The following is a 26,731-nucleotide window of genomic DNA, read 5'->3' as shown; positions in this document are numbered from 1 at the left end:
TCATGATTACATTGGGGTTACGGGGCTTTGGGAAAAACGCCACAGAAGCAACATACCCTCCTAATCACATCATATCAGGGGGCACATGATATCAACACATTTTACCACAGCAATGTTAACCCTGATCATTTGGTCAAGGTAGTGCTTGCCAAGTTTCTCCACTGTAAAGTTACTATTTTTCCCCTCTCCATATTCTACTCTTTGGATAAGAGTCACTAAATACTGCCTATACTTAAGGAGGGCAGTGGAGAGAAATTAAGCTCCGCATCCTAGACAGGGAAGTATCTGCTTATAATATTCAGAATTCTTCTGTAATATTTGTTCCTTCTTATCAATTATTTATCCAATCAATTATAGGTAAAATTTTTGAACTGTAAAATAAAATAAGCCATTTACTAAAAGAAGATCATTGCTGCACATATAATCCCAGGATTAATATACAGAATATATGAAGAACTCCTATAAACTAATTTAAAAATCAACCCAAATGACAAATGGGCAAAAGGCAAGGAAAAGCAATTCAAATGAACATAAATGAAATATGGCCTTTAAACATATTGAAAGATAGTCACTCTTACTAGTAATCAAGAGAATGCAAAATAAAACCACCATATACAATTTCATACCCATCAGATTGGAGTGAAAAAAAAAACTAGAACACCCAAACATGAACGAGTAAAATGAACCCAAACATGGGAGTAAAATCTAGACCAATCCCTTTTAAGAACAATTTAGTAATATCTAAAATTGAAGTGCTCTGACCCAGCAATTTTACTCCTAATGACTAGGTAACAAATCCTTTTGAAAGTCAGGTGGTTTCCAATTTTTTGCTTACAACAAAACTGAAGGCAGATATAACTCAGCTGTTGCCTGGTACATACTTAAAACGAATTTTCGATGAAAGACTATCATTTGACTTTTGGCATATAATTTAAAAGGAGTTCAAATACTTGACAGACCCTGCCACAACAAAGTTTCTTCCATTTAAAGATACTTATTTGGGACTTCCCTCGTGGTCCAGTGGTTAAGAATCTGTCTTGCAATGCCACATGCCACAGGGAAACTAAGCCTGCGTGCCACAATTAATGAAAGATCCCGCGTGCTGCAACTAAGCCCCAATGCAGCCAAAAAATAAATAAATAAATATTTTTAAAAATAATTTTAAAACTTATTTATGTTAACAAGTTTTATTAGTTTTACATTTACCAAAAGGGGAAAAGGGATTAATATTTACACTAAACTCTGTCTCGTTCTAACAGTAAATTATTTCATCACAGATTTTTTTTTTTTTTTTTTGGCTGTGTTGGGTCTTCATTGCTGCGTGAGGGCTTTCTCCAGTTGCGGCGAGCCGGGGCTACTCCTCATTGCAGTGTGCGGGCCTCTCACTGTGGTGGCTTCTCCTTGTGGAGTACAGGCTCTAGGCGCGCAGGCTCAGTAGTTGCGGTGCACGGGCTTAGTTGTCCTGCAGCATGTAGGATCCTCACAGACCAGGGCTCGAACCCGTGTCCCTGCATTGGCAGGCAGATTCTCAACCACTGTGCCACCAAGGAAGTCCCCCATCACAGATTTTTAAAAGTACTATCCATCTCAACAAGAGATGCTTTTCCAATAAAAAATGTTTAAAAGTTTTTTCAAAAAACGTGTATTAGATTTGTGTCATTTGCTCAGCTATATACTACAAGTAACTGTAATAATTAGTTAATTCAGAAGAAAATCTTCAGCATGTGAGGTCTCATGGTCATAGAAAGCTGAAAAAAATCATTTATTTACAAATCCTTATTACAGAAAAGATAGGATACTCAAACTATCTTCAAGCACAGAACTATATTAGAATAAACTTCTATGGGGGAAATACACGTACACACACAAATTAGTGCACGTAAAACTGGTGAAATCTGAATAAGGTTGATGGACTGTATCAATGCCAATATTCTGGTTGTGCTCTTGTACTATGGTTATGCAAGATGTTACTATTAAGAGAAACGAGTGACAGATATAAGAAATCTATCATTTCTTAGAACTGTATATGGATCGACGATTATCTCAAAATAAAACTTTTTTAAAACTATATATGAAGATTTTGAAACTTATTACAAAACTACTTATTACAAACTAATCAGGATGGTCTGGTACTGACATAACAACAAACATATAGGTCAATGGAACATAACTGTGAGTCTAGAAATAAACCCATTCATCTAGAGTTAACTGATTTTTGACATGGGTACCAGGACCATTCAATGGGGGAAAAATAGTCTCTTCAATAAATGGTGCTGGAACAACTGGATATCCACATGCAACAAAATGAAGTGGAACCACCACCTCACACAGCATGTACAAAAATTAATTCAAAATGGATCAAAGACCAAAATGTAAAAGCTAACCCTATAAAACTCTTAAAAAGAAAACACAGGTGTAAATCTTCATGACCTTGGATTAGGAAATGGTTTCCTAGATAAGAAAGACACTTAAAGCACAAGCAAATGAACAAAAAAAAAAAGAAAAGAAAAATTAGACTTCATCAAAATTTTAAACTTTTGTATGTAAAAAGCATTATCAAGGTTGTTCTTGTGAAAAACAACCAACAAAATAAGAGGAAATTATTTGCAAATCATATATCTGAAAAGGGTCTAATATCCAGAACATATAAAGAACTCTTACAACACAACAATAAAAAGACAAATAATTTTGAAAATGGTCAAACGATTGGAGTAGACATTTTTCCAAAGGAGATATACAAATGGCCACACAGGCACATGAAAAGATACTAAAAACCAATAGTCATTAGGGAAATACAAATCAAAGCCATAATGAGATACCAGCTTGTACTTACTAGGATAGCCATTCATTCATTTATTTATATAAATAATTTTATAACAATAAATGAATGGGACTTCCCTGGTAGTCCAGTGGTTAAGAATCTACCTTCCAATGCAGGGGACACAGGTTTGATCCCTGGTTGGGGAACTAAGATCCCACATGCCATTGGGCAACTAAGCACGCGCGCACAACTAGAGAGCCCACGTGACGCAACTACCGAGCCTGCGCACCACAACCAGAGAGAAGTCCCCACGCCACAACTAGAGAGACGCCCACGCACTGCAACGAAGAGCCCTCGCTCTGCAACGGAACATTCCACATGCCGCAACAAAGATCCCGCGTGCTGCAACTAAGACCAATGCAACCAAATAAATATTTTTTAAAAAAATAAATGAATGAAAAGCTCTCTGCTCCTCCCGTTCGACAGACAGCCGTGTCTTGTGTGCAGTGCCAGCTGCGTCCCGGAGACAAGATGGTGAAGATCGGAGCGAATGGATTTGGCCGTATTCGGTGCCTGGTCACCAGGGCTGCTTTTAACTCTGGCAAAGTGGACATTGGTGCCATCAATGACCCCTTCATTGACCTTCACTACATGGTCTACATGTTCCAGTATGATTCCATCCATGGCAAGTTCCATGGCACAGTCAAAGCTGAGAACGGGAAGCTTGTCGTCAATGGAAAGGCCATCACCATCTTCTAGGAGTGAGATCCCACCAACATCAAATGGGGTGATGCTGGTGATAAGTATGTGGTGGAGTCCACCGGCGTCTTCACCACCACGGAGAAGGCCGGGGCTCACTTGAAGGGTGGAGCCAAGAGGGTCATCATCTCTGCCCCTTCTGCCGATGCCCCCATGTTTGTCATGGGCGTGAACCATGAGAAGTATGACAACCACCTCAAGATTGTCAGCAATGCCTCCTGCACCACCAACTGCTTGGCCCCCCTGGCCAAGGTCATCCATGACCACTTCGGCATCGTGGAGGGACTCATGACGACGGTCCATGTCATCACTGCCACCCAGAAGACCATGGATGGCCCCTCCGGGAAGCTGTGGTGTGATGGCCGAGGGGCTGCCCAGAACATCATCCCTGCTTCTACTGGCGCTGCCAAGGCTGTGGGCAAGGTCATCCCTGAGCTGAATGGGAAGCTCACTGGCATGGCTTTCCACGTCCCCACCCCCAACGTGTCCGTCGTGGATCTGACCTGCCGCCTGGAGAAACCTGCCAAATACGAGGACATCAAGAAGGTGGTGAAGCAAGCAGTGGACGGCCCCCTCAAGGGCATCCTGGGCTACACTGAGGACCACGTTGTCTCCTATGACTTCAACAGTGACACCCACTCTTCTACCTTCAATGCTGGGGCTGGCATCGCCCTCAACGACCACTTTGTCAAGCTCATTTCCTGGTATGACAATGAATTTGGCTACAGCAACAGGTGGTGGACCTCATGGTCCACATGGCCTCCAAGGAGTAAGAGTCCCTGGACCACCAGCCCCAGCAGGAGCACGAGAGGAAGAGAGAGGTCCTCTGCTGCTGGGGAGTCCTTGCCCCAACTCCGTCCTCCAACACACTTGAGAATCTCCCGACCTCCACATGGTTTCCATCCCAGACCCCCTGAGGAAGGGGAGGAGGAGGGGCTTAGGGAGCCCTACCTTGTCATGTACCATCAATAAAGTACACTGTACCCAGAAAACAAATAAATAAATAAATAAAACTTCAGAAAATAAGTATTGATGAGAACATGGAGAAAATGCAACTCTCATACACTGCTGGTAGGAATGTAAACTGGTACAGTTGCTGTGAAAAAGTTTGGCACTTCCTCAAAAAGTAAACATTGAGTTACCATGGACCCATCAATTCCACTCCTAGGCAAACACCCAAGAGACATACCCATATGTCCACTCAAAAATTTGTACATGAATGTTCACAGCAGCATTATTCATAATAGGCAAAGGGTGGAAGCAACCCAAATGTCCACCAACTAATGGATGGAAAAATAAGATGTGGTATATGTATACTATGGAATATTATTCAGCCATAAAAAGGAATGAAGTACTGATATATGATACAACATGGATGAATCTTGAAAACATTACACTAAGTAAAAGAAGTCAGTCACAAATGACCACAAATGCCTAGGACAGAAAATCCGTAAGCAGAAAGTAGACTGTGGTTGTCAGGCACTGGGAGGAAGGAGGAATGGGGAGTGACTGCTAACAAGTACAGGGTTTCTGTTTGGCATAATGAAAATATTCTGGAATTAGAGAGTGATGATGGTTGCACAACTTTATGAATACACTAAAAATCACGTAACTGTACACTTTAAAATGGTGAGTTTTATGTTATCTGACATTTAGATCAGTGGACAGAATTCATAACCCAGGGGGGGAAAATTGTACAGAGGAATTAGAATGAAATAAGAAGTTAGGCAAAAAAAAAAAAAAGGGACACTGAAAAAATTGACTGTCGAAGAAGACCCTAAATGCGTATTTTTAAAAAGAGTGAGAATGAGGGAGCTGGAAGAGGGAAGAGATATGGGAACATATGTATATGTATAACTGATTCACTTTGTTATAAAGCAGAAACTAACACACCATTGTAAAGCAATTTTACTCCAATAAAGATGTTTTTAAAAAAAAAAGAGTGAGAATGGTTAACAAACTGCTATAAAATTTGCAGGTACCCAATAAATTTTGTAAAGTAATATAATGGATTTTTTCAGTAACTCTATTTATAATACACCAGAAATGACATTCTTTGCAACTACATAAAGACCTTTTTTAAAAATGGTGTATGTCAACTGCATGTTAACCTAAAAGTACTCAAGGAAGTAAACAGAATTTTTAAATATTTTGGAGGTACTTCAAAATTTGAAGATCAAAGCCCTAGAGAAAAATCATACACAGGTACACAAAGAGATATGTAAAAATGTTAATTGTAGCACTGTTCATAACAGCAAAAGCTGGAAAAATCTAAATGCCCAGCAGCAGAAAACTAGGTAAATAAATTGGAATTCTGTAATGAATATAGCTATGAAATCAACTAGTACTACATTTATCAACACAAACATCTCAAAAGCATAAAAAAATAGGTTTAGGAGTGGGAAAAAAACATATTACAGAATGATTACTTTTTATAAAGTTTGAAAACATGATCTTGTTTTTGGAAATAAGACATTTGTGTGTGTGTGTGTGTGTGTGTGTGTGTGTGTGTGTGTCTGTAGTGAAATAGAAACATACAAGAGAAATAATAAACATCAGCTTCACCACACTAGTTACCTCTGGGGAGAGTTAAGGTAAACAGAATGAGGAAGGAGTAATATAGGAACCTTGGTGATATCTGTAATGCTTTATATTACACAACTTATATAATTATGTAGTAATATTGATATGAAGGAATTCAGAAGAGCTAGGTTGCAAGTACACAGATGTTCATTTTATTATTCTTTGTATCTCTTCCACAAGCTTAAAATATTTCATGTTAAAAGGAAGTTAAAGTTAGCTCAGAGACTGAACCAGCACCAAATACATGCACCAAAGCAACCAGTTACTTGGTCAGGGTTGGTCAGTGTTTCTCAACCAGGAGTCCAAATGATGTTCCAATTAAAAGACAGTAATGGTATCTATTAAAAGAGACGCATAAGACATGATATTTAAATACATTTTAGGGAAGGGTACGAAATGAACCTAATTCTGCAAATTTGCCACAAGATCATCTTGCTAAACCTTCTGATTAAAATCCTTGTATAGGGGAAATCCAGGAAGATGGCGGAAGGGTAAGACGCGGAGATCACCTTCCTCCCCACAGATACACCAGAAATACATCTACACGTGGAACAACTCCTACAGAACACCTACTGAACGCTGGCAGAAGACCTCAGACCTCCCAAAAGGCAAGAAACTCCCCACGTACCTGGGTAGGGCAAAAGAAAAAAGAATAAAGAGAGACAAAAGAATAGGGATGGGACCTGCACCAGTGGGCAGGAGCTGTGACGGAGGAAAGGTTTCCACACACTAGGAAGCCCCTTCGCGGGCGGAGACTGCGGGTGGCAGAGGGGGGAAGCTTCGGAGCCGAGGAGGAGAGCGCAGCAACAGGGGCGCGGAAGGCAAAGCGGAGAGATTCCTGCACAGAGGATCGGTGCGACCAGCACTCACCAGCCCGAGAGGCTTGTCTGCTCACCGGCTGGGGCGGGCGGGGACTGGGAGCTGAGGCTCGGGCTTCAGTCGGAGCAAAGGGAGAGGACTGGGGTTGGCAGCGTGAACACAGCCTGCAGGGGGTTAGTGCACCACGGCTAGCCAGGAGGGAGTCCGGGGAACAGTCTAGACCTGTCGAAGAAGCAAGAGACTTTTTCCTCCCTCTTTGTTTCCTGGTGTGCAAGGATAGGGGATTAAGAGCGCTGCTTAAAGGACCTCCAGAGACAGGCGCGAGCCGCGGCTAACAGCGCGGATCCCAGAGACGGGCATGAGACGCTAAGGCTGCTGCTGCCGCCACCAAGAAGTCTGTGTGCGAACATAGGTCACTATCCACACCACCCCTCCCAGGAGCCTGTGCAGCCGCCACTGCCAGGGTCCCAGGATCCAGGGACAACTTCCCCGGGAGAACGCACGGCACGCCTCAGGATGGTGCAACGTCATGCTGGACTCTGCCGCCGCAGGCTCACCCCGCACTCCGTACCCCTCCCTCCCCCTGGCCTGAGTGAGCAAGAGCCCCTGAATCAGCGGCTCCTTTAACCCCGTCCTGTCTCAGCGAAGAACAGATGCCCTCCAGCGACCTACACGCAGAGGCCGGGCCAAATCCAAAGCTGAGCCCGGAGAGCTGTGAGAACAAAGAAGAGAAGGGGAAATCCCTCCCAGCCACATCAGAAGCAGCGGATTAAAGCTCCACAATCAATTTGACGTACCTGCATCTGTGGAATACCTGAATAGACAACGAATCATCCCAAATTGAGAGGGTGGATTTTGAAAGCAAGATTTATTATTTTTTCCCCTTTTCCTCTTTTTGTGAGTGTGTATGTGTATGCTTCTGTGTGAGATTTTGTCTGAATAGCTTTGCTTTCACCATTTGTCCTAGGGTTCTATCCGTCCTTTTTGTTTTTTACTTTTTAAAAAAAATTTGTTTAATAATTATTTTTTATTTCAATAACTTTATTTTATTTTATCTTACTTTATTTTCTTTTGTCCTCTTTCTTTCTTTCTTTCTACTTTTTCTCCATTTTATTTCGAGCCGTGTGGATGAAAGGCTCTTGGTGCTGCAGCCAGGAGTCAGTGCTGTGCCTCTGAGGTGGGAGAGCCAACTTCAGGACACTGGTCCACAAGAGACTTCCCAGTTCCACATAATATCAAATGGCGAAAATCTTCCAGAGATCTCCATATCAACACCAACACCCAGCTTCACTCAACAACCAGCAAGCTACAGTGCTGGACACCCTATGCCAAACAACTAGCAAGACAGGAACACAAGCCCACCCATTAGCAAAGAGGCTGCCTAAAATCATAATAAGTCCACAGACACCCCAAAACACACCACCAGATGTGGACCTGCCCACCAGAAAGACAACATCCAGCCTCATCCACCAGAACACAGGCACTAGTCACCTCCACCAGGAAGCCTACACAACCCACTGAACCAACTTTAGCCACTGGGGACAGACACCAAAAACAACGGGAACTACAAACCTGCAACCTGCAAAAAGGAGACCCCAAACACAGTAAGATAAGCAAAATGAGAAGGCAAAAAAACACACAGCAGATGAAGGAGCAAGATAAAAACCCACCAGACCTAACAAATGAAGAGGAAATACGCAGTCTACCTGAAAAGTAATTCAGAATAATGATAGTAAAGATGATCCAAAATCTTGGAAATAGAATGGAGAAAATTCAAGAAACATTTAACAAGGACCTAGAAGAACTAAAGACGAAACAAGCAACGATGAACAACACAATAAATGAAATTAAAAATACTCTAGAAGGGATCAATAGCAGAATAACTGAGGCAGAAGAACGGATAAGTGACCTGGAAGATAAAATAGTGGAAATAACTACTGCAGAGCAGAATAAAGAAAAAAGAATGAAAAGAACTGAGGACAGTCTCACAGACCTCTGAGACAACATTAAGTGCACCAACATTCAAATTATAGGGGTTCCAGAAGAAGAGAAAAAGAAAGGGACTGAGAAAATATTTGAAGAGATTATAGTTGAAAACTTCCCTAATATGGGAAAGGAAATAGTTAATCAAGTCCAGGAAGCACAGAGTCCCATACAGGATAAATCCAAGGAGAAACACGCCAAGGCACATATTAATCAAACTGTCAAAAATTAAATACAAAGAAAACATATTAAAAGCAGCAAGGGAAAAACAACAAATAACACACAAGGGGATCCCCATAAGGTTTACAGCTGATCTTTCAGCAGACACTCTGCAAGCCAGAAGGGACTGGCAGGACATATTTAAAGTGATGAAGGAGAAAAACCTACAACCAAGATTACTCTACCCAGCAAGGATCTCATTCAGATTTGATGGAGAAATTAAAACCTTTACAGACAAGCAAAAGCTGAGAGAGTTCAGCACCACCAAACCAGCTTTACAACAAATGCTAAAGGATCTTCTCTAGGCAAGAAACACAAGAGAAGGAAAAGATCTACAATAACAAACCCAAAACAATTAAGAAAATGGGAATAGGAACATACATATCAATAATTACCTTAAATGTAAATGGATTAAATGCTCCCACCAAAAGACACAGACTGGCTAAATGGATACAAAAACAAGACCCATATATATGCTGTCTACAAGAGACCCACTTCAGACCTAGAGACACATACAGACTGAAAGTGAGGGGATGGAAAAAGGTATTCCATCCAAATGGAAACCAAAAGAAAGCTGGAGTAGCAATTCTCATATCAGACAAAATCGACTTTAAAATAAAGACTATTACAAGAGACATAGAAGGACACTACATAATGATCAAGGGGTCAATCCAAGAAGAAGATATAACAATTGTAAATATTTATGCACCCAACATAGGAGCACCTCAATACATAAGGCAAATAATAACAGCCATAAAAGGGGAAATCGACAGTAATACATTCATAGTAGGGGACTTTAACACCCCACTTTCACCAATGGACAGATCATCCAAAATGAAAATAAATAAGGAAACACAAGCTTTAAATGATTCATTAAAGGAGATGGACTTAATTGATATTTATAGGACATTCCAGCAACAGAATACACATTTTTCTCAAGTGCTCATGGAACATTCTCCAGGATAGATCATATCTTGGGGTCACAAATCAAGCCTTGGTAAATTTAAGAAAATTGAAATTGTATCAAGTATCTTTTCCGACTACAACTCTATGAGACTAGATATCAATTACAGGAAAAGATCTGTAAAAAATACAAACACATGGAGGCTAAACAATACACTACTTAATAAAGAAGTGATCACTGAAGAAATCAAAGAGGAAATAAAAAAATACCTAGAAACAAATGACTGGAGACATGACAACCCAAAACCTATGGGATGCAGCAAAAGCAGTTCTAAGAAGGAAGTTTGTAACAATACAACCCTACCTTAAGAAACAGGAAACATCTCGAATAAACAACCTAACCTTGCACCTAAAGCAATTAGAGAAAGAAGAACAAAAAAACCCCAAAGTTAGCAGAAGGAAAGAAATCATAAAGATCAGATCAGAAATAAATGAAAAAGAAATGAAGGAAATGATAGCAAAGATCAATAAAACTAAAAGCTGGTTCTTTGAGAACATAAACAAAATTGATAAACCATTAGCCAGACTCATCAAGAAAAAAAGGGAGAAGACTCAAATCAATAAAATTAGAAATGAAGAAGGAGAAGTAACAACTGACACTGCAGAAATACAAAAGATCATGAGAGATTACCACAAGCAACACTATGCCAATAAAATGGACAACCTGGAAGAAATGAACAAATTCTTAGAAATGCACAACCTGACAAGACTGAATCAGTAAGAAATAGAAAATATGAAGAGACCAATCACAAGCACTGAAATTGAAACTGTGATTAAAAATCTTCCAACAGGGCTTCCCTGGTGGCGCAGTAGTTGAGAGTCCGCCTGCCGATGCAGGGGACACGGCCCTGGTCCTGGAAGATCCCACATGCCGTGTTGCGGCTGGGCCCGTGAAGCTATGGCCACTGAGCCTGCGCGTCTGGAGCCTGTGCTCCGCAATGGGAAAGGCCACAGCAGCGAGAGGCCCGCGTACCGCAAAAAAAAAAAAAAAAAAAATCCTCCAACAAACAAAAGCCCAGGACCAGATGCCTTCACAGGCGAATTCTATCAAACATTTAGAGAAGAGCTAACACCTATCCTTCTCAAACTCTTCCAAAATATAGCAGAGGGAGGAGCACTCCCAAACTCATTCTACGAGGCCACCATCACCTTGATACCAAAACCAGACAAGGAAGTCACAAAGAAAGAAAACTACAGGCCAATATCACTGAGGAACATAGATGCAAAAATCCTCAACAAAATACTAGCAAACAGAATCCAACAGCACATTAAAAGGATCATACACCATGATCAAGTGGGGTTTATTCCAGGAATGCAAGCATTCTTCAATGTACGCAAATCAATCAACATGATACACCATATTAACAAACTGAAGGAGAAAAACCATATGGTCATCTCAATAGATGCAAAGAAAGCTTTCGACAAAATTCAACACCGATTTATGATAAAAACCCTGCAGAAAGTAGGCATAGAGGGAACTTTCCTCAACATAATAAAATCCATATATGACAAACCCACAGCCAGCATCATCCTCAATGGTGGAAAAACTGAAAGCATTTCCACTAAGATCAGGAACAAGACAAGGTTGCCCACTCTCACCACTCTTATTCAACATAGTTTTGGAAGTTTTAGCCATATCAATCAGAGAAGAAAAGGAAATAAAAGGAATCAAATTGGAAAAGAAGAAGTAAAGCTGTCACTGTTTGCAGATGACATGATACTATACATAGAGAATCCTAAAGATGCCACCAGAAAACTACTAGGGCTAATCAATGAATTTGGTAAAGTAGCAGGATACAAAATTAATGCACAAAATTAATGCTCAAAAAATATAGGAAACACTGGTCAAGAGGTTACTTTTGTGTCCCTTAACAGCACCTGACACAATTTCAGCCTCTAATGCTTATAGGCTTATTAATAAACAAATTAGAAAATCCTTAATTAGAATGTAAAAAGTACCAAGAGGAATTAATTGGAAAATTCATTCAACTTAATAACTGTACACCGTTAATGTCAAATTCTAAAACAATAAAGAGGCAATTCAGCCATAACTAAAATTGACTTCTATAAGTGAAAGAGAATTCTAGATAAGTAAACACGTTAATAAATAGCCTGAATTAAGCTTCACTCAAAATGTACTTGAAAAAAAAAATGTACTTGAAAAAACAGAAAACTTAAAGAATTAAAACCTGAAAGGATGAAATCAAACCACGGTCTCAGGTGTTAAAAGAAAAGCAGTTAAAGGGATATGACATCAATAAAAGGAGGAGAAAGAAAAAAGCAAGGTAAATAAAAGAAATTCACCCTGAGGAGGAAAAATTAGAAAAAGTCAGGCTAACAATAAAGGGCCAGTTTGAAAGTATAGGGAGAAAAGGAAAAATGGAAGGAAGAAAGCAACAAAACGAAGGATTAGGTTAGTATATAACATATGAATAAGAGGCAGTTTTGCCATCATGCATTTGGGAAATCACAGAAAATAGTAAAGAGTATAAATGAGAAACAAGTTTCATAATAGGTTAGTGGCTGATGAATTTCTAGATACAATCATTAGGGAAAGTACAACCACAGTTTCATTTCAGTTTTAGGAACAAGATTGTATTTAAAGAGAAAAACCAATATGATTTCTGTTCAACCACGCTAACAGGTACCTACTTCTATATTTAATTCTCAAGATAAAGATAACCTACAAATTTATTAAATAAGTTAATCACAATTAGTAAAAACTGTTTTGATCATAAACATACTCTGCTTTTTTCCTATATATTTATCTGTCTTCTATACTGTAGTAAATAAAATGCATTTGCCTATCTTGGGAACCTTTCACAGAGGTAAAGTTTAAATGTCAGATACCTGCTTTCAAACATATTAGGCAATTATATTAAGACATTCATGCTAAATTTTTCTTTTTACTCAATAAACATATTTTTACCTTTTCATCTAAGTAAACTCTTCCAGGAATCAGCCAAAAGCTTGAAAGGTCTGTTATGTATTTTATATAAAGTTTCCACCCAAAATAACATAAATTCACACAACATAAGCACATATTTTGTTGATTCTTCCCATAATCCTCTCTTTTTTCCCTGTCACATATCAAGGGATGAATAACTGCCATTCAATGACTTGGCTCTCAACACAAAACAGTCTTCACTGCAGTAACCTCAACATTCCACATAGTGGGTCCCTCATGGAGTGAATTTCTGATAAACTGGGGGACCAGCATGATACGATATTTTCCAGACCATTCCCAATTTTCATCATCAACACTTACTGAGTATTCACCAAACAGCAGGTTCTAAGAATAGGCAGCGATGTCACTGTCCTCACCCGCCTGGTACCGGCCCCACTTTCTGGTGACAGTGTGTTTTCCGTTTTCCTTCCCCTTTCTCAGTCCTTCCATCTATGAAGTTGGACCCTCATCCCCCAGCTCCAGAGAGGTACTCAACTCAGGTCTAATCAGTCAGAACATTCCCAGGACACTAGCCACAGTGACTGCTTCAGTAAAGGACAAGGGACCAACCAGCGAGACTCTCACTCTTCCTTATCTGTTACACGCTCCTAAGGAAAAGTTACTCTTTTCCAGTGTGATTTAGCTCCTGGAGACATCACATGAAAAGAGCCTGCCTGAAAGTGAGGCCAGTAAAGAGAGGAGAGAGACCAACTGGTCACCTGGATCTACCCACATATGAAGCCAACAATATCCCCTGGACTTTTCTGTCACATAAACCAATAAATCTCTCCCATTTTTTTCTCTTAAGCTTGTCTGAGTTGGGCATCTGTCACTAAAAGAACTTTGATAGAAATTGTATCCAATACAATTTACAAATAGAGTGACAATTAATGAGCCTCTGAATGTGAAACTAGATAAAAAGAGCTAAAGTACAGGGCAGTGAGAACAGCCTGATCCTGAGCTGAAAATTGGCAATCCCAGTTATGCAGTATCAAAGAAACAAGTTAAAACTACTGCCCGCGGTAACAGGGTTTGGATCATGTGCCCAACATGATTGGAACATTGGGAGATTCGGTATTAAAAAGTCAGTAATTTAGACCATGTTATCAATTCCAAGAGGATAAGGCCCAGGTAGGGGTAAAATAGGTGAAGGGGATTAAGAGTTACAAACAGCCAATTATAAAATAAATAAGCCACAGGGATGTAATATACAGCATAAGGAATATGGTCAATAATACTACAGTAATTTTGTATGGGAACAGATAGTTACTAAACTTATCATGGTGATCATTTCATAATGTACGCAAATGTCAGATCACTATGTAGTACACCTGAAACTAACATAATATTGTACATAAATTGTATTTCAATCACAAAACAAAACAGGGAATTCCCTGGTGGTCCAGTGGTTAGGACTCTGTGCTTTCAGGGCACGGGTTCAAACCCTGGTCAGGGAATTAAGATCCTGCAAGCTGTGCAGCACGGCCAAAATAAATAAAATAATAAAATACAAAAACAAAACAAGAGGATAAGGCCCAAACTCCTTGGTATGGAGTTTAATGATCTGGCCCTAGGTCCCTCTGTATGTTAGGAAGGTTTCTGAGCAAGACAGTGATACATGTTCTCAGGGGATTATATGACACAGGGTAGAATGTATTCTGGAGGTGCAAGAAACCAGCCAGGGTGCAACAGAGGCAGGTCAGCAATAAGGTGAAGGGCCAGGTGCACTAGGATGGCAGCAGGAAAAATGGAAAGGAACACATTTCTAAGACTTTAGAGAAGGGAGAACAAACAGAAGGAGCAAAAGATTACTCCTAAGTTTTGACCTTTGGTTATCTAAAGTAGAATTTGCTACTGAAATAAGGAAGTACAAAAGAAAACACTATTTTTTTCAATGAGGATAAGAAGTTTGGTCTTCGATGTGGCTTAGTATGAGGTGGACAGCACAACATCCCAATAAAGATGCCCAGCAAACAGTGGAAGACAAGACAATGAAATTCAGGAGAAATAAAAGGACAGAAGACAAACACGGCAGTCATATAGGTACAGATGACTTTTTTTTAAGTCATAAAGAATATATAGCAGAACTTCATTCCTTCATTCAACGATAGTTATTGAGCACTATGTCTCAGCCACTGCTCTAGGCTCTGGGAATATAACAGTGAGCAAAACAGATAAAAATACCTGCCTCATGGAGCTTATATTCTACTGGGAAAAACAGACAAGTCTAAATTTGATTCATGAACATAAATTTAGGGCTTCAGGTTAATACTTCTTAGTAATTACTGTAAGCAAAATAAGTATTTATTTTACCTTCTTATATCAAATTTTATTTTCCAGAATTTTCACTTCACTAGTTAGAAAAACATATTTATGTCCTCAGGCCAGTAGCCAGACAGATTCAAGTAAATTAAGATTTTTTTTTTTTATGCTAGCTTTCCTATTGTAACAAACCTATTTTCCCTCCTTTGTTTCTCAGAGTGTTGAGATTATGTCAGCCCTTCCAAATAATGTCCATAAAGGATGACTCGGCTCAGAAAAAATGAGAGGCCAAATGGTATAAAGGAAAGCATATGTTTGGGAATTAGACAAGGCCTGAGTTCAGATCTCAATTTTTCACAAGTTGTGTAACCTTGGGCAAGTTACTCTGTATCTCCAAGCTTCGGTTTACCCAACTGTGAAATGGGAATAACTTCACTCTAAGGATTAAAAAGAATAATTTCTAAAAGGCCCTTGACACAACACCTGGAAAAAATGGAGAAATGCTAGAAAAATGGAAGCAGCTACTGCTGCAACTATTACTACTACTATTACTGCAATGTGCTGTGCACAAAACAGATGCTGAATAAATGCCTTTCTTTTTCTTCTATAGACAGTATTAATATCATGGGCAACTATAAGGCTCTAATTCAGCAGGTTATTGTATTCTAACCTCCCAGAAGTTGTATACAGGAACTTAAAAGAATTAAATGCGTATTAATTTCATAAATGAGCTTAACATCTTTATTTTCTAACTTAATGTGATATATTTATCCTCCAAACAAAAGTTTCGATGGTGATATCACAAGTAGAAAAACATGATTACTGAATCACATAAAAATGAATGGAAGTGGCATTGCTTTAGAAATCATCCACCAAAGATTTCATAGTTATTTTTATTAAACTGACACCATTAACTTTATCCTCTGTAATTAATCATTTCTATAGTATCTTATATTTGGAAAAAAAATTAAGTGATTTTTCTAACTATAACCACACAATAATCCAAATTGTAAACAACACCCTCAGAGTTGTCCTGAAGATTAAATGGCACAATATACATGAAAATGCCTGATCCAGTCCGTGGCATGTAGTATGGACTCAGTATGATAACTTTAGTGAAATCTAACTCTCTTATTATCCTACATTCCTTTCAATTAATAAAAAGGACCTTATAACAGCAATTGTAACACAGGATTTATGGAACTAAAAGGCTTAAAAATCACACCAACCTAATGCTGACCCAAACCAGAAAGGTATTCATTCTAATGTCTCGAAGTTTAATAACAAAGAGGTTTGTAAGTTAAATCAAGACCCATACCAACACATAATAAAAACCAACATTTCACTCTTCCCCTAAAAAATCCTACAACTAAAAATTTAATGAAAGGTTTTTTTTAAAGCCTAGAAATGTAAGTTCCTCTTACTTTCACTTTTTTAAAATATTGCTTCTTTTTTTTTAAGATTTATTATTTATTTATCTTTGGCTGCATCGGGTCTTAGTTGCAGCATGCAGGATCTTGGCTGAGGCATGTGGGATCTTTTGTTGGGCACACGGGCTTCACTCTAGTTGTGGTGTGTGGGTTTTCTCTCTCTAGTTGTGGTATGCAGGTTCCAGAGCGCGTGGGCTCTGTAGTTTGCGGCATGCGGGCTCTCTAGTTGAGGTTTGCGAGCTCAGTAGTTGTGGTGTGGGCTTAGTTGCCCGTGGCATGGGGGAATCTTAGTTCCCTGACCAGGGATCGAACCTGCGTCCCCTGCATTGGAAGGTGGATTCTTTACCACTGCACCACCAGGGAAGTCCCTTACTTTCCTTTTTTTAAAATGCAAATTCCAGAATCCCACAAAATATAATGAAATTATCAGAATAAAGGTCATAACTCTTCGCCCAGGAAAGAGCACTGACACCAGCTGGAACTGGCTCAAGTGGAGTGTCCACAACAACCAGGAGTGCCCCTTCACTGACGGATGACGCCATTTGAGACAACCAGTGTCAGGACTGGATGTTCCCCCTAACAAGTAGCTTTTCTCCAATCCTCTGGACTGTCCACGTGAACACTTGGACCTGCTTTCTCTATATGTAGATGACTCCAATACTTACACCTGTCCCACAAGGTAGAAACCCTGTAAACACTCCAATCTCAGTATGTGCAAAATTAAACATCTCAAATCTGCTCCTCCTGTGTCCCTGTGTCTGTTAATGGTAACACCGTCCTCTCAATCAACTAAGATAGGATCTAGTTTTCTTTCCTTCACCATCCCCCTCTCTCTTCCCAAGAGCAAGCCAGTTTCAAAGAAAGATCTGTCATTCACCTCTACAATACCACCGAGCACCTAACCCTGCCTCCATTCCCACAGCTTATCTCAAGTTCTCGTTACTGCTGTCCTGACCCATGTCAACAGTTCCAATCTAGTTGCCCACCATCTCTCATGCTTAAAGTGAGTCCACCTTCTCTGAACATTAGACAGACTGATCTAGCTATATATATCCCTCCCCACCCTGTGGGCCCCCACGGTCTACTAAGGCATCCCAGATTTTCAGAACTTGAAGAACTCTCCTCTGACCCAACCATCCATTCACTTGATCGTGGAAGTTCCTCAAATTCAAAATGGTCTGGCCCCATCTTCAAAGGCCATTCCTGCTCTGGCGCCAATCTAAAAGCCTGTAATGTCATGAAAACAAGATGAACTATGCTATTCTACTGCTCACAGGCTAAAGGTCAAAATTCTCAACCCAACCAACAGGGCTCCACAAGGCCTGGCTCCTATCTCACCAGTCTTGCTCCCCTTTGCTCTCTCTGCTCCAGCCACCTGGCTTTCTATCCATCCTGCCATGATCCCTCTCATCTCCAAGCCTCTGTACGTACTGGACCCTCAGCACCCCACCTCCCATGTAGGTGGTGGCATTTCACCCTTCAGATCTCAACTCAAAAGCCACTTATTCAGACACTAACCTTACCTTTCCAAACTAAATCAAGTCCTCCGTTTGCCCCCTCCTATTCACTTCCATAGCTTTAAGAAAAATCATAAGAAACTGATTACTGTTCCCAAGCTAGATTGTAAGCTCCGTAAGAGCAGGACTGTGTCTGTCTCGTTAACCACTGTAATCTCATAACCCAACCCAGAGTAGCCCTCAACAAGTTTGTGTAGATTAATGTAGTTCATAAACCAGAACCACATTACCCAGAACCCTAAGTAAAGGTACAAGGCTGGCCCTACAGTACACTAGTCTTGAAATCACTTGCTTTCTCCATAACGACAAAGAGCTCAGCTCTTCAACGTCCTCCGTGTTCCCTTGAAGATCTGACATTACGTGAGTCTATAATTCTACGGTTCCAAACTTCTCTCTCGTAATTCTCTTCTATATACCCTGGCACTAGCAATACTTTACTTTCTGGTCTCCACAATTTTGTTTGCATCCTTTGTTCCATCTGAAATTTTTTTCCCAGTGCCACACTTCCAAATCCTACTATCCTCAAGTACTCAAATCCAACGTCACCTCCTCCTCAAAATATCCCTTGTACCCCCTCAGCTAGTCACACCCTCTCTGCCCCTGAATTCCCACAGGTTCTCCCTTACCTCATTCAGGTCTCAGATCAAATGTCACTTCAAATGAGTGCCTTCTCCTAAAGTTACCAACTGGTTATAATTGTCTATCAGGCCATCCTGACTTACCTTCTTGACAGCACTTACCATTACCTAAAATTATTTGTTCTTTTCTTTCACTTATTTATTTACTTCTTGTCTGTCTCCCCACTAGAATGTAAGATCTATGAGAGCAGGGACCCTGCCTGTCTTGTTCTTCATATTTCCCCACTCTTCCCTATCTGACATCAAAAAAATTCAGTAAATATCTGCCAAAAGCATGAATGACTCTGTAGCCCTTATGATTATGGTTATCTATGTACAAATCTTTCTCTAGCTATATTCCAAACTCCTTGTGGACTAGGCCAAAGTCTGGCTAATCTATTTGTTTGTATTACCCAGAAATCCTTGCACAACTAAAGCAAATAATAGTTAACTACTAATTAATTAATGAGTGATCTCTCCAAGAGGTACTGCCCTGAACCAGGCCAACTCAGAACTCCATATTCTCCAGAAACCAGGGCAAACAGGAACCTCCTTCGATGCCCTCTCCATGACAGACCTTGTTCCAATCCGCCTCCTCCAGTGAGCTTCCAAAGGCTAGTTTCTTCACTTTCCTTTAGCCAATAACCGATGGTTCTTCTATCTCTAATATCTCACAATCCTACCCTTTTCCCTTCTATCTCCAGACAACGAAGCTCTCCCAGGGCCCTGTTTCTTCGGAGTACCCCACATCTCCAATCAGTCCAGGAACTCATCAGGCTCTAGAGAACGAAGGGATGTTCCAAAGAAATGTTTAAGGAAGACTGGCTCTCTCACCTTTTCTTTTATACCTCGTTTTTCCAAAAGAGGCCCAGTTTCAGAGACTGGCTTTGAAACTCTTCGGGATCCTAAGCTTTCGTCCCATGTAGTCCGCCGCGCCCAAACCCCTTTGGGGTGCCCCCACCCTTGCCTCGAACCTTTTCAACTTCTCTTACAGGAAGACCCCAGGCCAGAGACGATGACCTCCCAGGAAGCAAATGGTCCTCAAACACCATGGGGCGGCCCTATCCCCCCCACTTTCTGTCGGGCAGCCGCCTCCGGCCTGGGGCCGTCTCGAGCGGCCCTTAAGCCTCGGCCTCTGGCTGAGCCCTACCCTCCGACACCCCCCCCCCCACACCACTCACCTGAAGCGGCCCCCGCAGTGCTGGCATTGCTCGCCCACCCAGCCGGCGGGGCAGACGCACTGACCAGTGCCAGGATTGCAGCGGCCGCCGTTGACACAGGGCCGGTCGCATTCCTTGGCCTCTGCTGAGGCTGAGCCCGACACCGCCATCGCTGCCGCCGCGGCCTCAGCCGCCCAGGGAAGCAGCAGCAGCGGCGGGAGCAGCAGCAACAGCAGCAGCCGCCGCCGCCGCCGTGGGAGGCGCAGCCGGGTCCCCAGCCCTGGCCTCCCAGCCCTGGTCGCGTCCCAGTCCCGGCACCGCCTGCTGTTCCTGCTCCCGGGCGCTGGCGTCGCCACCGTCCTCCTCCTCAGCCTCGCCTCAGTCGCCGCCGCCGCCGCCACCATCTTCCCGGGGCTGAGACGGTGCCCCACGAACACATATACATACACACACACACACACACACACACACAAACACACTCACACACACACACAAACACGCGCGCGCGCGCGCACACCACAGGGCACAACCGGCTCGCCTTCCCCTGGCCGTGCGGGGCGGGGCTGTGCGGACGGTGGCTCGGGCGGTCAATCCTGAGGGCGGGGCGGGAGCTGCGCGGGACGAGGGGTCGGCGCATGCGTGCGTGGGCGGGGCACGCGGCCCTGGAGGCAGACCTCTAACGCGGATCCTGGGATAAGGCGAGGCCTTTCCGACCTCTAACGAAGCGCACTAGTGCTCTAGTTTTATCCCTTAGCCCGGCGAGGCAGACCCTGAGTAGCGGTCCTGAAGCACCCTTTTCCCGTTCGCTGCCTCGGATCCGGTCCCTCTGCTAACCAAGCCAGCAGAGTTGAGCGCTGCGGTCCCGAAGACCCCGGCGCCGGTCATCGCTCTACCCCAACTCTCGCTGCGGGGCAGAAAGGGCCTAGGAGTCACCGTCGTGGTGTGACGCTAAGTGCGGTACTGTAGCAGTGCTGCCTTTGAGCTTCTGCTTTGTCCTCTGTAGTATAGGGTTAACGAAGTAACACCTGTGTTAAGAACCTAGCGCATTGGCTATGCTCAATAAATGCCTAGAACTGAAGACACAGTGCGCCTCCCTTGATACAGGCTGATTAAGTAGCAGACCAGACCACACACCTTTAATCCTGTACAGGAAGTTTGAGGTTACCTTGCTCCCCGCTATTTGCCCTCCAATCATCTCTGAAGAAAGGGCAGCATAAAATTAGGAACTGGAGCATCCCCCCTCTCCCCCCCTCATACACAGTTCTGCTCCTGGAGCCCTTCTTGTCAGGTAGTTTGTTACTTTGGTGCCCCCCAGTGAAACATGCCTCCTGGCAGTACAACCTTGTGTGGTCCCTGACCCTGGAATCTGGACAGACCTGTGACTCGATTTAACTGAAGAAGAATGTGGGGCAAGTGATGATGTGCCAGTTCCAGTTCTGAGCCTTTAAGAACAACCTAGCAATCTTGATCTTGAGCTCTTGATAGTCCTGAGCTGCAGCTGCTCTTCCACCTTGCTGCAGAGAGACCACATGGAGGAAAAGTAGGAACCCAGTTATCACCAAGAACTGAGATCCCAGACACAAGAACCTGGTGGACCCATCCCAGCTGAGGGACAAGAAGTCACTGAGGGAAGAAGCCATTGTTCCAGCCATCTCAGCCATTCCATATTATGTAGAACAGAGAGAAGTCTTTCCTACTATGCCTTATCCAAAATCCTGAGAAATTATAAACTGGCTGCTGTTTTAAGCCTCCAAGTTTTAGAGAGGTTTGTTACTCACCAATAGATAACCAGAACATTGACATAAGCCTTGTGGTGGGATGAATATTCCCATGGCAGCTATCTCATAGTTTGGGCACCTTGCAGTCCGTGGGAAACAAAGAAAGGCCCTCATGTACCTGTGAAGCTTCTCTTCACAGAGCACAGAATTCTAAAATTCTACGATGTACCTCATACCCAGGTCCTGACCTTCTTCATTCTGCATCCCCTTAAGCCTGCTGGAGCTGAACTGCACAACAGCCAGCTCTCCACCCACACATCCCTCCTATTCCTACGTGAAACCCGTTGTTCAGCCTAGGCCCTAGCACTGGCATTCTGGTTTGCAGGTTATGTTTTGCTACAGTTTCCTACATGGCGATGTGCAGGATGAGACAGGAAAATGGAAGACATGGCCCTACCATGGGACAGGCTGACATGGAGCCATGCCCTGGCCTCAGGAGGCACTACTCCTCCAGGCCAGAAGTGGAACCAGCCTATTCCACCACTCCCCAGAGCAAAACTGAGCTCAGGCTGTGAAGTTTCACGTGACTTTACCAACACCTGAGGTTAACAGGAAATGGCTCGCATCTACACAGCAGCAGTATGGCTGCTCTCCAAAGCTCTCAAAACTTGCTGCAGCAAACATTCTTTTTCTTACTTCTTTAACCTACTCCCTTCTCTGATTCTTTTTCCTTAGCCTTCAAACATGCTCAAATTATCTTGTCCTTAAAAAACAAAATCTTTTCTTGTGACGGGAAGTATTGATATTTTCTTTCTCCTTTACTGTTGTTGTCAGAGTCCACTACACTTTCTGTTTCTGTATGGTGCATTAAAGATGGCTACAAATTCTTTTACACTATTTATGTGGGGAGGTGGGGACTAATCCCCCCACTCCTTGAATCTGTGGTGGCTTTAATGATTTGTTTAACCAGTAGAATATGATGGAAGTGATGTGTTGAGACTTTTGAGTCTAGGTCATAGGAAGTTTTGCAGCTTCCTCCTGAGTGTCTTGGAACACTTGCACTGGGGAAATCCAGCTGCCTTAAAAGAAGTCTAGCTACTCTAAGACTGCCATGCTGTGAGGAAGCCAGCCCACAGCCATTCAAGTCTTCCAAGTTGAGGCCCCAGACATTCATGAAGCAGAGGGGTATCACCTCTGCTGAACCCACCCCAAATTACAGGTATACGAGCAAAATAAATAAGTGTACTTTTTAAGGCACTAAATTTGTTACACAGCAATAGATTACCAGAATACTGTGTAACTTGCTTCCACCAAAAACAAGTCTTGTGAGGTAAACTTGATTAAGAATTGATCAAGAATGGCTGTATAATTATGTATACAAATATCATGTATAGCTAGTCATCTGTATATAATACTAAGTGGGTTCTGGTATAATATCCAGTCACTCCTTACGAAAGGGATCACTGCAGCTCTGGTAGCACTTCTGTTGGACTCCTTATTCCTTATCACCAAGGTACTGTGGCTGTTCTACCTGAAATCCCATGCCACCTGTTTCTCCACTAGTCCTTATCAAAGCAGCCACCTCCAGGTCCCAGAAACATTAATGCCAACAGCAAAGAATTCTTAGCCTTTGATCTGGAACTGTTCTAAGTCCAGACTCTAAATAACATAGTTCTTACTAACAGCATGGCCAGGGACATTTGCTACTAAGATGGTTTGAAGTTGCCTCTGCCGGTTTTTTGGTTTTTTGTTTTTTTCACTCAAGAAAAGCATTCTCTCCGTGTGGCCCTTCTGCTCTCTCTGATTTCATGTCATCATTTTCTATATCTTTACTTGCATTATAACATTGTCTCCAGGTCATGGACATGGATGAATTTTTATATTTTTTTATGCATGCAGTGTCTTAGGTCTGTTTCCCCAGGAGCAGACCCTGAAACAGGATTTGAGTGCATAATTCATTGGGAGAGTACTCTTAGGAGAAAGGCAATAAAGGAAGCAGGATAGGGCAGGGAAGGTAGCTGATAAGATGTGGTCTTATTTGGAGCTTCAGCCTGATCTTATGGAGAGCTGTGGAGCATGAATTGTACCATAGAGTTGATCCCACCTTGAGGCAAAAGGGCCAGGATTTAGCAGCCATCACTCACAGTAGTAAGAAGGATCCAGTAAAGGAAATTTGGGAGGGGTACCAGCAGTTTACTACATACAACGAATATTTATTGAGCACTATATAGCAAGGATGAATGCTTCCCTGGTAAGATCTATCTGATCAGCTGTCTGACCTTCCCTAAGCATCAAAAGACCTTTCTCTGAACTGTTTGAAACATCAACATATTTTAGTATGCCAAAGGTCTTCTTATGCTTTTAGTATACATGAAATGAAGTAATTCCCTGATTACATGTGTCAGGATCTCACCTAACAGGTAAGGTACTATATTGCCTGTGAAAAAGGCTGATCCTGAAACTTTGGAACAATCACAACTGGGAGGGTTCTATGTAGGAATGAAGCTTATTGGGTTGCAGCTCCCATGTGAGGGATAGGTTAACTTACAAACATAAGATCCCAATACTCTTTGGCAGGCTCTAAGGGAAAGTATTTAGGGATCCTGGACCTGGGAATGCAGAATTAGCCCCCTGAGCTATGGCAGAGCCCCTATGGCCTCCATAGACAAGCCTCACAAATATAGGAAGTGACCTTTACATCAGCTCAAGGGACAAAACCCAGTCTTGGGAAGACATAACCAATTTAAAGGCAGAGGACTTGAAATTTCTATTGGATGAGCTGGATGCATGCCCCTTTCCCCAAATTTCTATGATAGAAAACTAAAAGCCTTCTCCTGTACATAGATTAGATGTTATGAAAACAATAATAACATTAAAAGACAACTGGCCTTGCTAAATAGTACACCCATGAAGAATGACTTCAAATTAGAGCTTCCCAAACTAAAGCCATTTTTCCCCAATTTTATTGAGATATGATTAACATACAGCATTGTATAAGTTTAAGGTATACAGCATAATGATTTGACTTCCATACATCATGAAATGATTATCACAATAAATTTAGTGAACATCTATCATCTCATACAGATATAAAATTAAAGAAATAGAAAAATATTTTTCCTTATAATAAGAACTCTTAGGATTTACCCTCTTAACAATTTTCATGTAACATACAAGAGAGTTTATTATATTAATCATGATGTATATTACATCCCAGCACTTATTTATCTTATACCTGGAAGTTTGTACCTTTTGACCACCTTCATCCAATTCCCCCACCCCACAACCTCCACCTCTGATAACCACAAATCTGATCTCTTTTTCTGTAAGTGTGTTTATTTGTTTGTTTGTTTTTCAAGTATAATTGACCCACAACACTGTTAGCTCCTAGCGTACAACATAGTGCTCAGTATTTCTTTTTTTTTTCTCCAGCTTTATTGGGATAGAATTGACATATAACATCATGTAAGTTTAAGGTGTACAACATGTTGATTTGATACACTTATATTGCAAAATTATTACCACCATAGTATTAGCTAACACCTCCATCCCATCACATAATTACCATTTCTTTTTTTGTTGGTGAGAACATCTAAGATTTCCTCTCTTAGCAACTTTCAAGTATATAACTCAGTATCATTAGCTATAACATAGTGATCAGTATTTCTATACCTTCTAAAATGATCACCATGATGTCTAGTTACCATCTGTCACCATAAAGATATTACATTATTATTGACTGTATTCCCCACACTGTACATTTCATACCTGTGACATTTATTTAGTAACTGGAAGTTTGTCCCTCTTAATCTCCCTCATCTATTTCTTTCATCCTCCCACCCCACACCCGAAGCCATCCTTTTTGATTAAAACTTCTCAGAATTATGGGTAACAGCCTGTATTAGTTTTCTGTGAGTGTTGTAACAAATTACCAAAATCTTGGTGGCATAAAACAACAAGAATTTATTCTCTCACAGTTCTGGGTTTCAGCAGGGCTGCATTCCCTCTGGAGACTTCAGGGGAGAATGCTTCCTTGACTGTTCTAGCTTCTGCTGGCTGTTGGCATTCCTTGTCCTCCGTGGCTTGTGACCACATCACTCCAATCTTTGTCATCACATTGCCTTCTCCTCTGTGTTGTCTTCTTCTGTGCGTATCTCTCTTATAAGAACACTTGTCGGGCTTCCCTGGTAGCGCAGTGGTTAAAAATCCACCTGCCAATGCAGGATGCAGGGGACACGGGTCCAAACACTGGTCCGGGAAGATCCCACATGCCGTGGAGCAACTAAGCCCATGAGCCACAACTACTGAGCCTGCGCTCTAGAACCCGTGAGCCACAACTACTGAAGCCCACATGCCACAACTACTGAAGCCCATGCGCCTAGAGCCAATGCTCTGCAACAAGAGAAGCCACCACAATGAGAAGCCTGTGCACCATAACAAAGAGTAGCCCCTGCTCCACTGCAACTAAAGAAAGCCCGCACAGCAAGGAAGACCCAACGCAGCAAAAAGTAAATAAATAAATAAATAAAAATAAAGTTCCCTTAACAAAAAAAGAACATTTGTCATTAGACTTAGGGCCCACCTGGGTAATCTAGGATGACCTCTTCATCTCAAGATCCTTAATTAATTTCATCTACAAAGACCCTTTTCCAATTATGGTAACATTCACGGGTTCTTGGGTAAGGATGTGGACAGATCTTTTGCGGTACCACTGTTCAGCCCACTACACAACCCTATACATGAAGTCAACTCATTCAATTTATTCATTTATGCAACTAATACTCATTGAATGGCTACTATGTACCAGAGATTGACCTAGGCTCTGGGAAGGCAGCAGTGAAAAAGCATATGAAAGAAAATCCCTGCTCTTCCTCACGTCCATTAGAATGGCTACTATCAAACAAATAAACAAACAAAATCCAGAATAACAAATGGCAAGAATGTGGAGAAATTGGAATCACCGTGCACTGTTAGTGGGAGTGTAAAATTGTAC

The 26,731-nt window shown here is 41.8% G+C and overlaps 1 protein-coding gene and 1 pseudogene across 5 annotated transcripts in view; one reads left to right on the top strand and one right to left on the bottom strand.

Annotated features, from left to right (window-relative positions):
• The window catches only part of ATRN (attractin), a 173,483-nt gene extending 152,874 nt beyond the window's left edge, over positions 1 to 20,609 (bottom strand). For 3 of the 5 annotated variants that reach the window (XM_069541375.1, XM_060031150.2, XM_060031151.1), the window contains exon 1: positions 20,042 to 20,609. In XM_069541375.1, the coding sequence (XP_069397476.1) occupies positions 20,042 to 20,424 (383 nt within the window). In that variant the 5' untranslated portion in view covers positions 20,425 to 20,609. The remainder of the gene's footprint in view (positions 1 to 20,041) is intronic. The other 2 variants (XM_060031152.1, XM_060031154.1) reach the window with 1 other exon arrangement.
• On the top strand, positions 3,197 to 4,308 carry LOC132437758 (glyceraldehyde-3-phosphate dehydrogenase pseudogene; annotated as a pseudogene).
• Positions 20,610 to 26,731: the final 6,122 nt, after the last annotated feature.

This window comes from Delphinus delphis, chromosome 15 (assembly GCF_949987515.2).
Source record: "Delphinus delphis chromosome 15, mDelDel1.2, whole genome shotgun sequence".
Taxonomy (NCBI): domain Eukaryota; kingdom Metazoa; phylum Chordata; class Mammalia; order Artiodactyla; family Delphinidae; genus Delphinus; species Delphinus delphis.
This window is presented reverse-complemented; position numbering and strand designations above follow the sequence as displayed.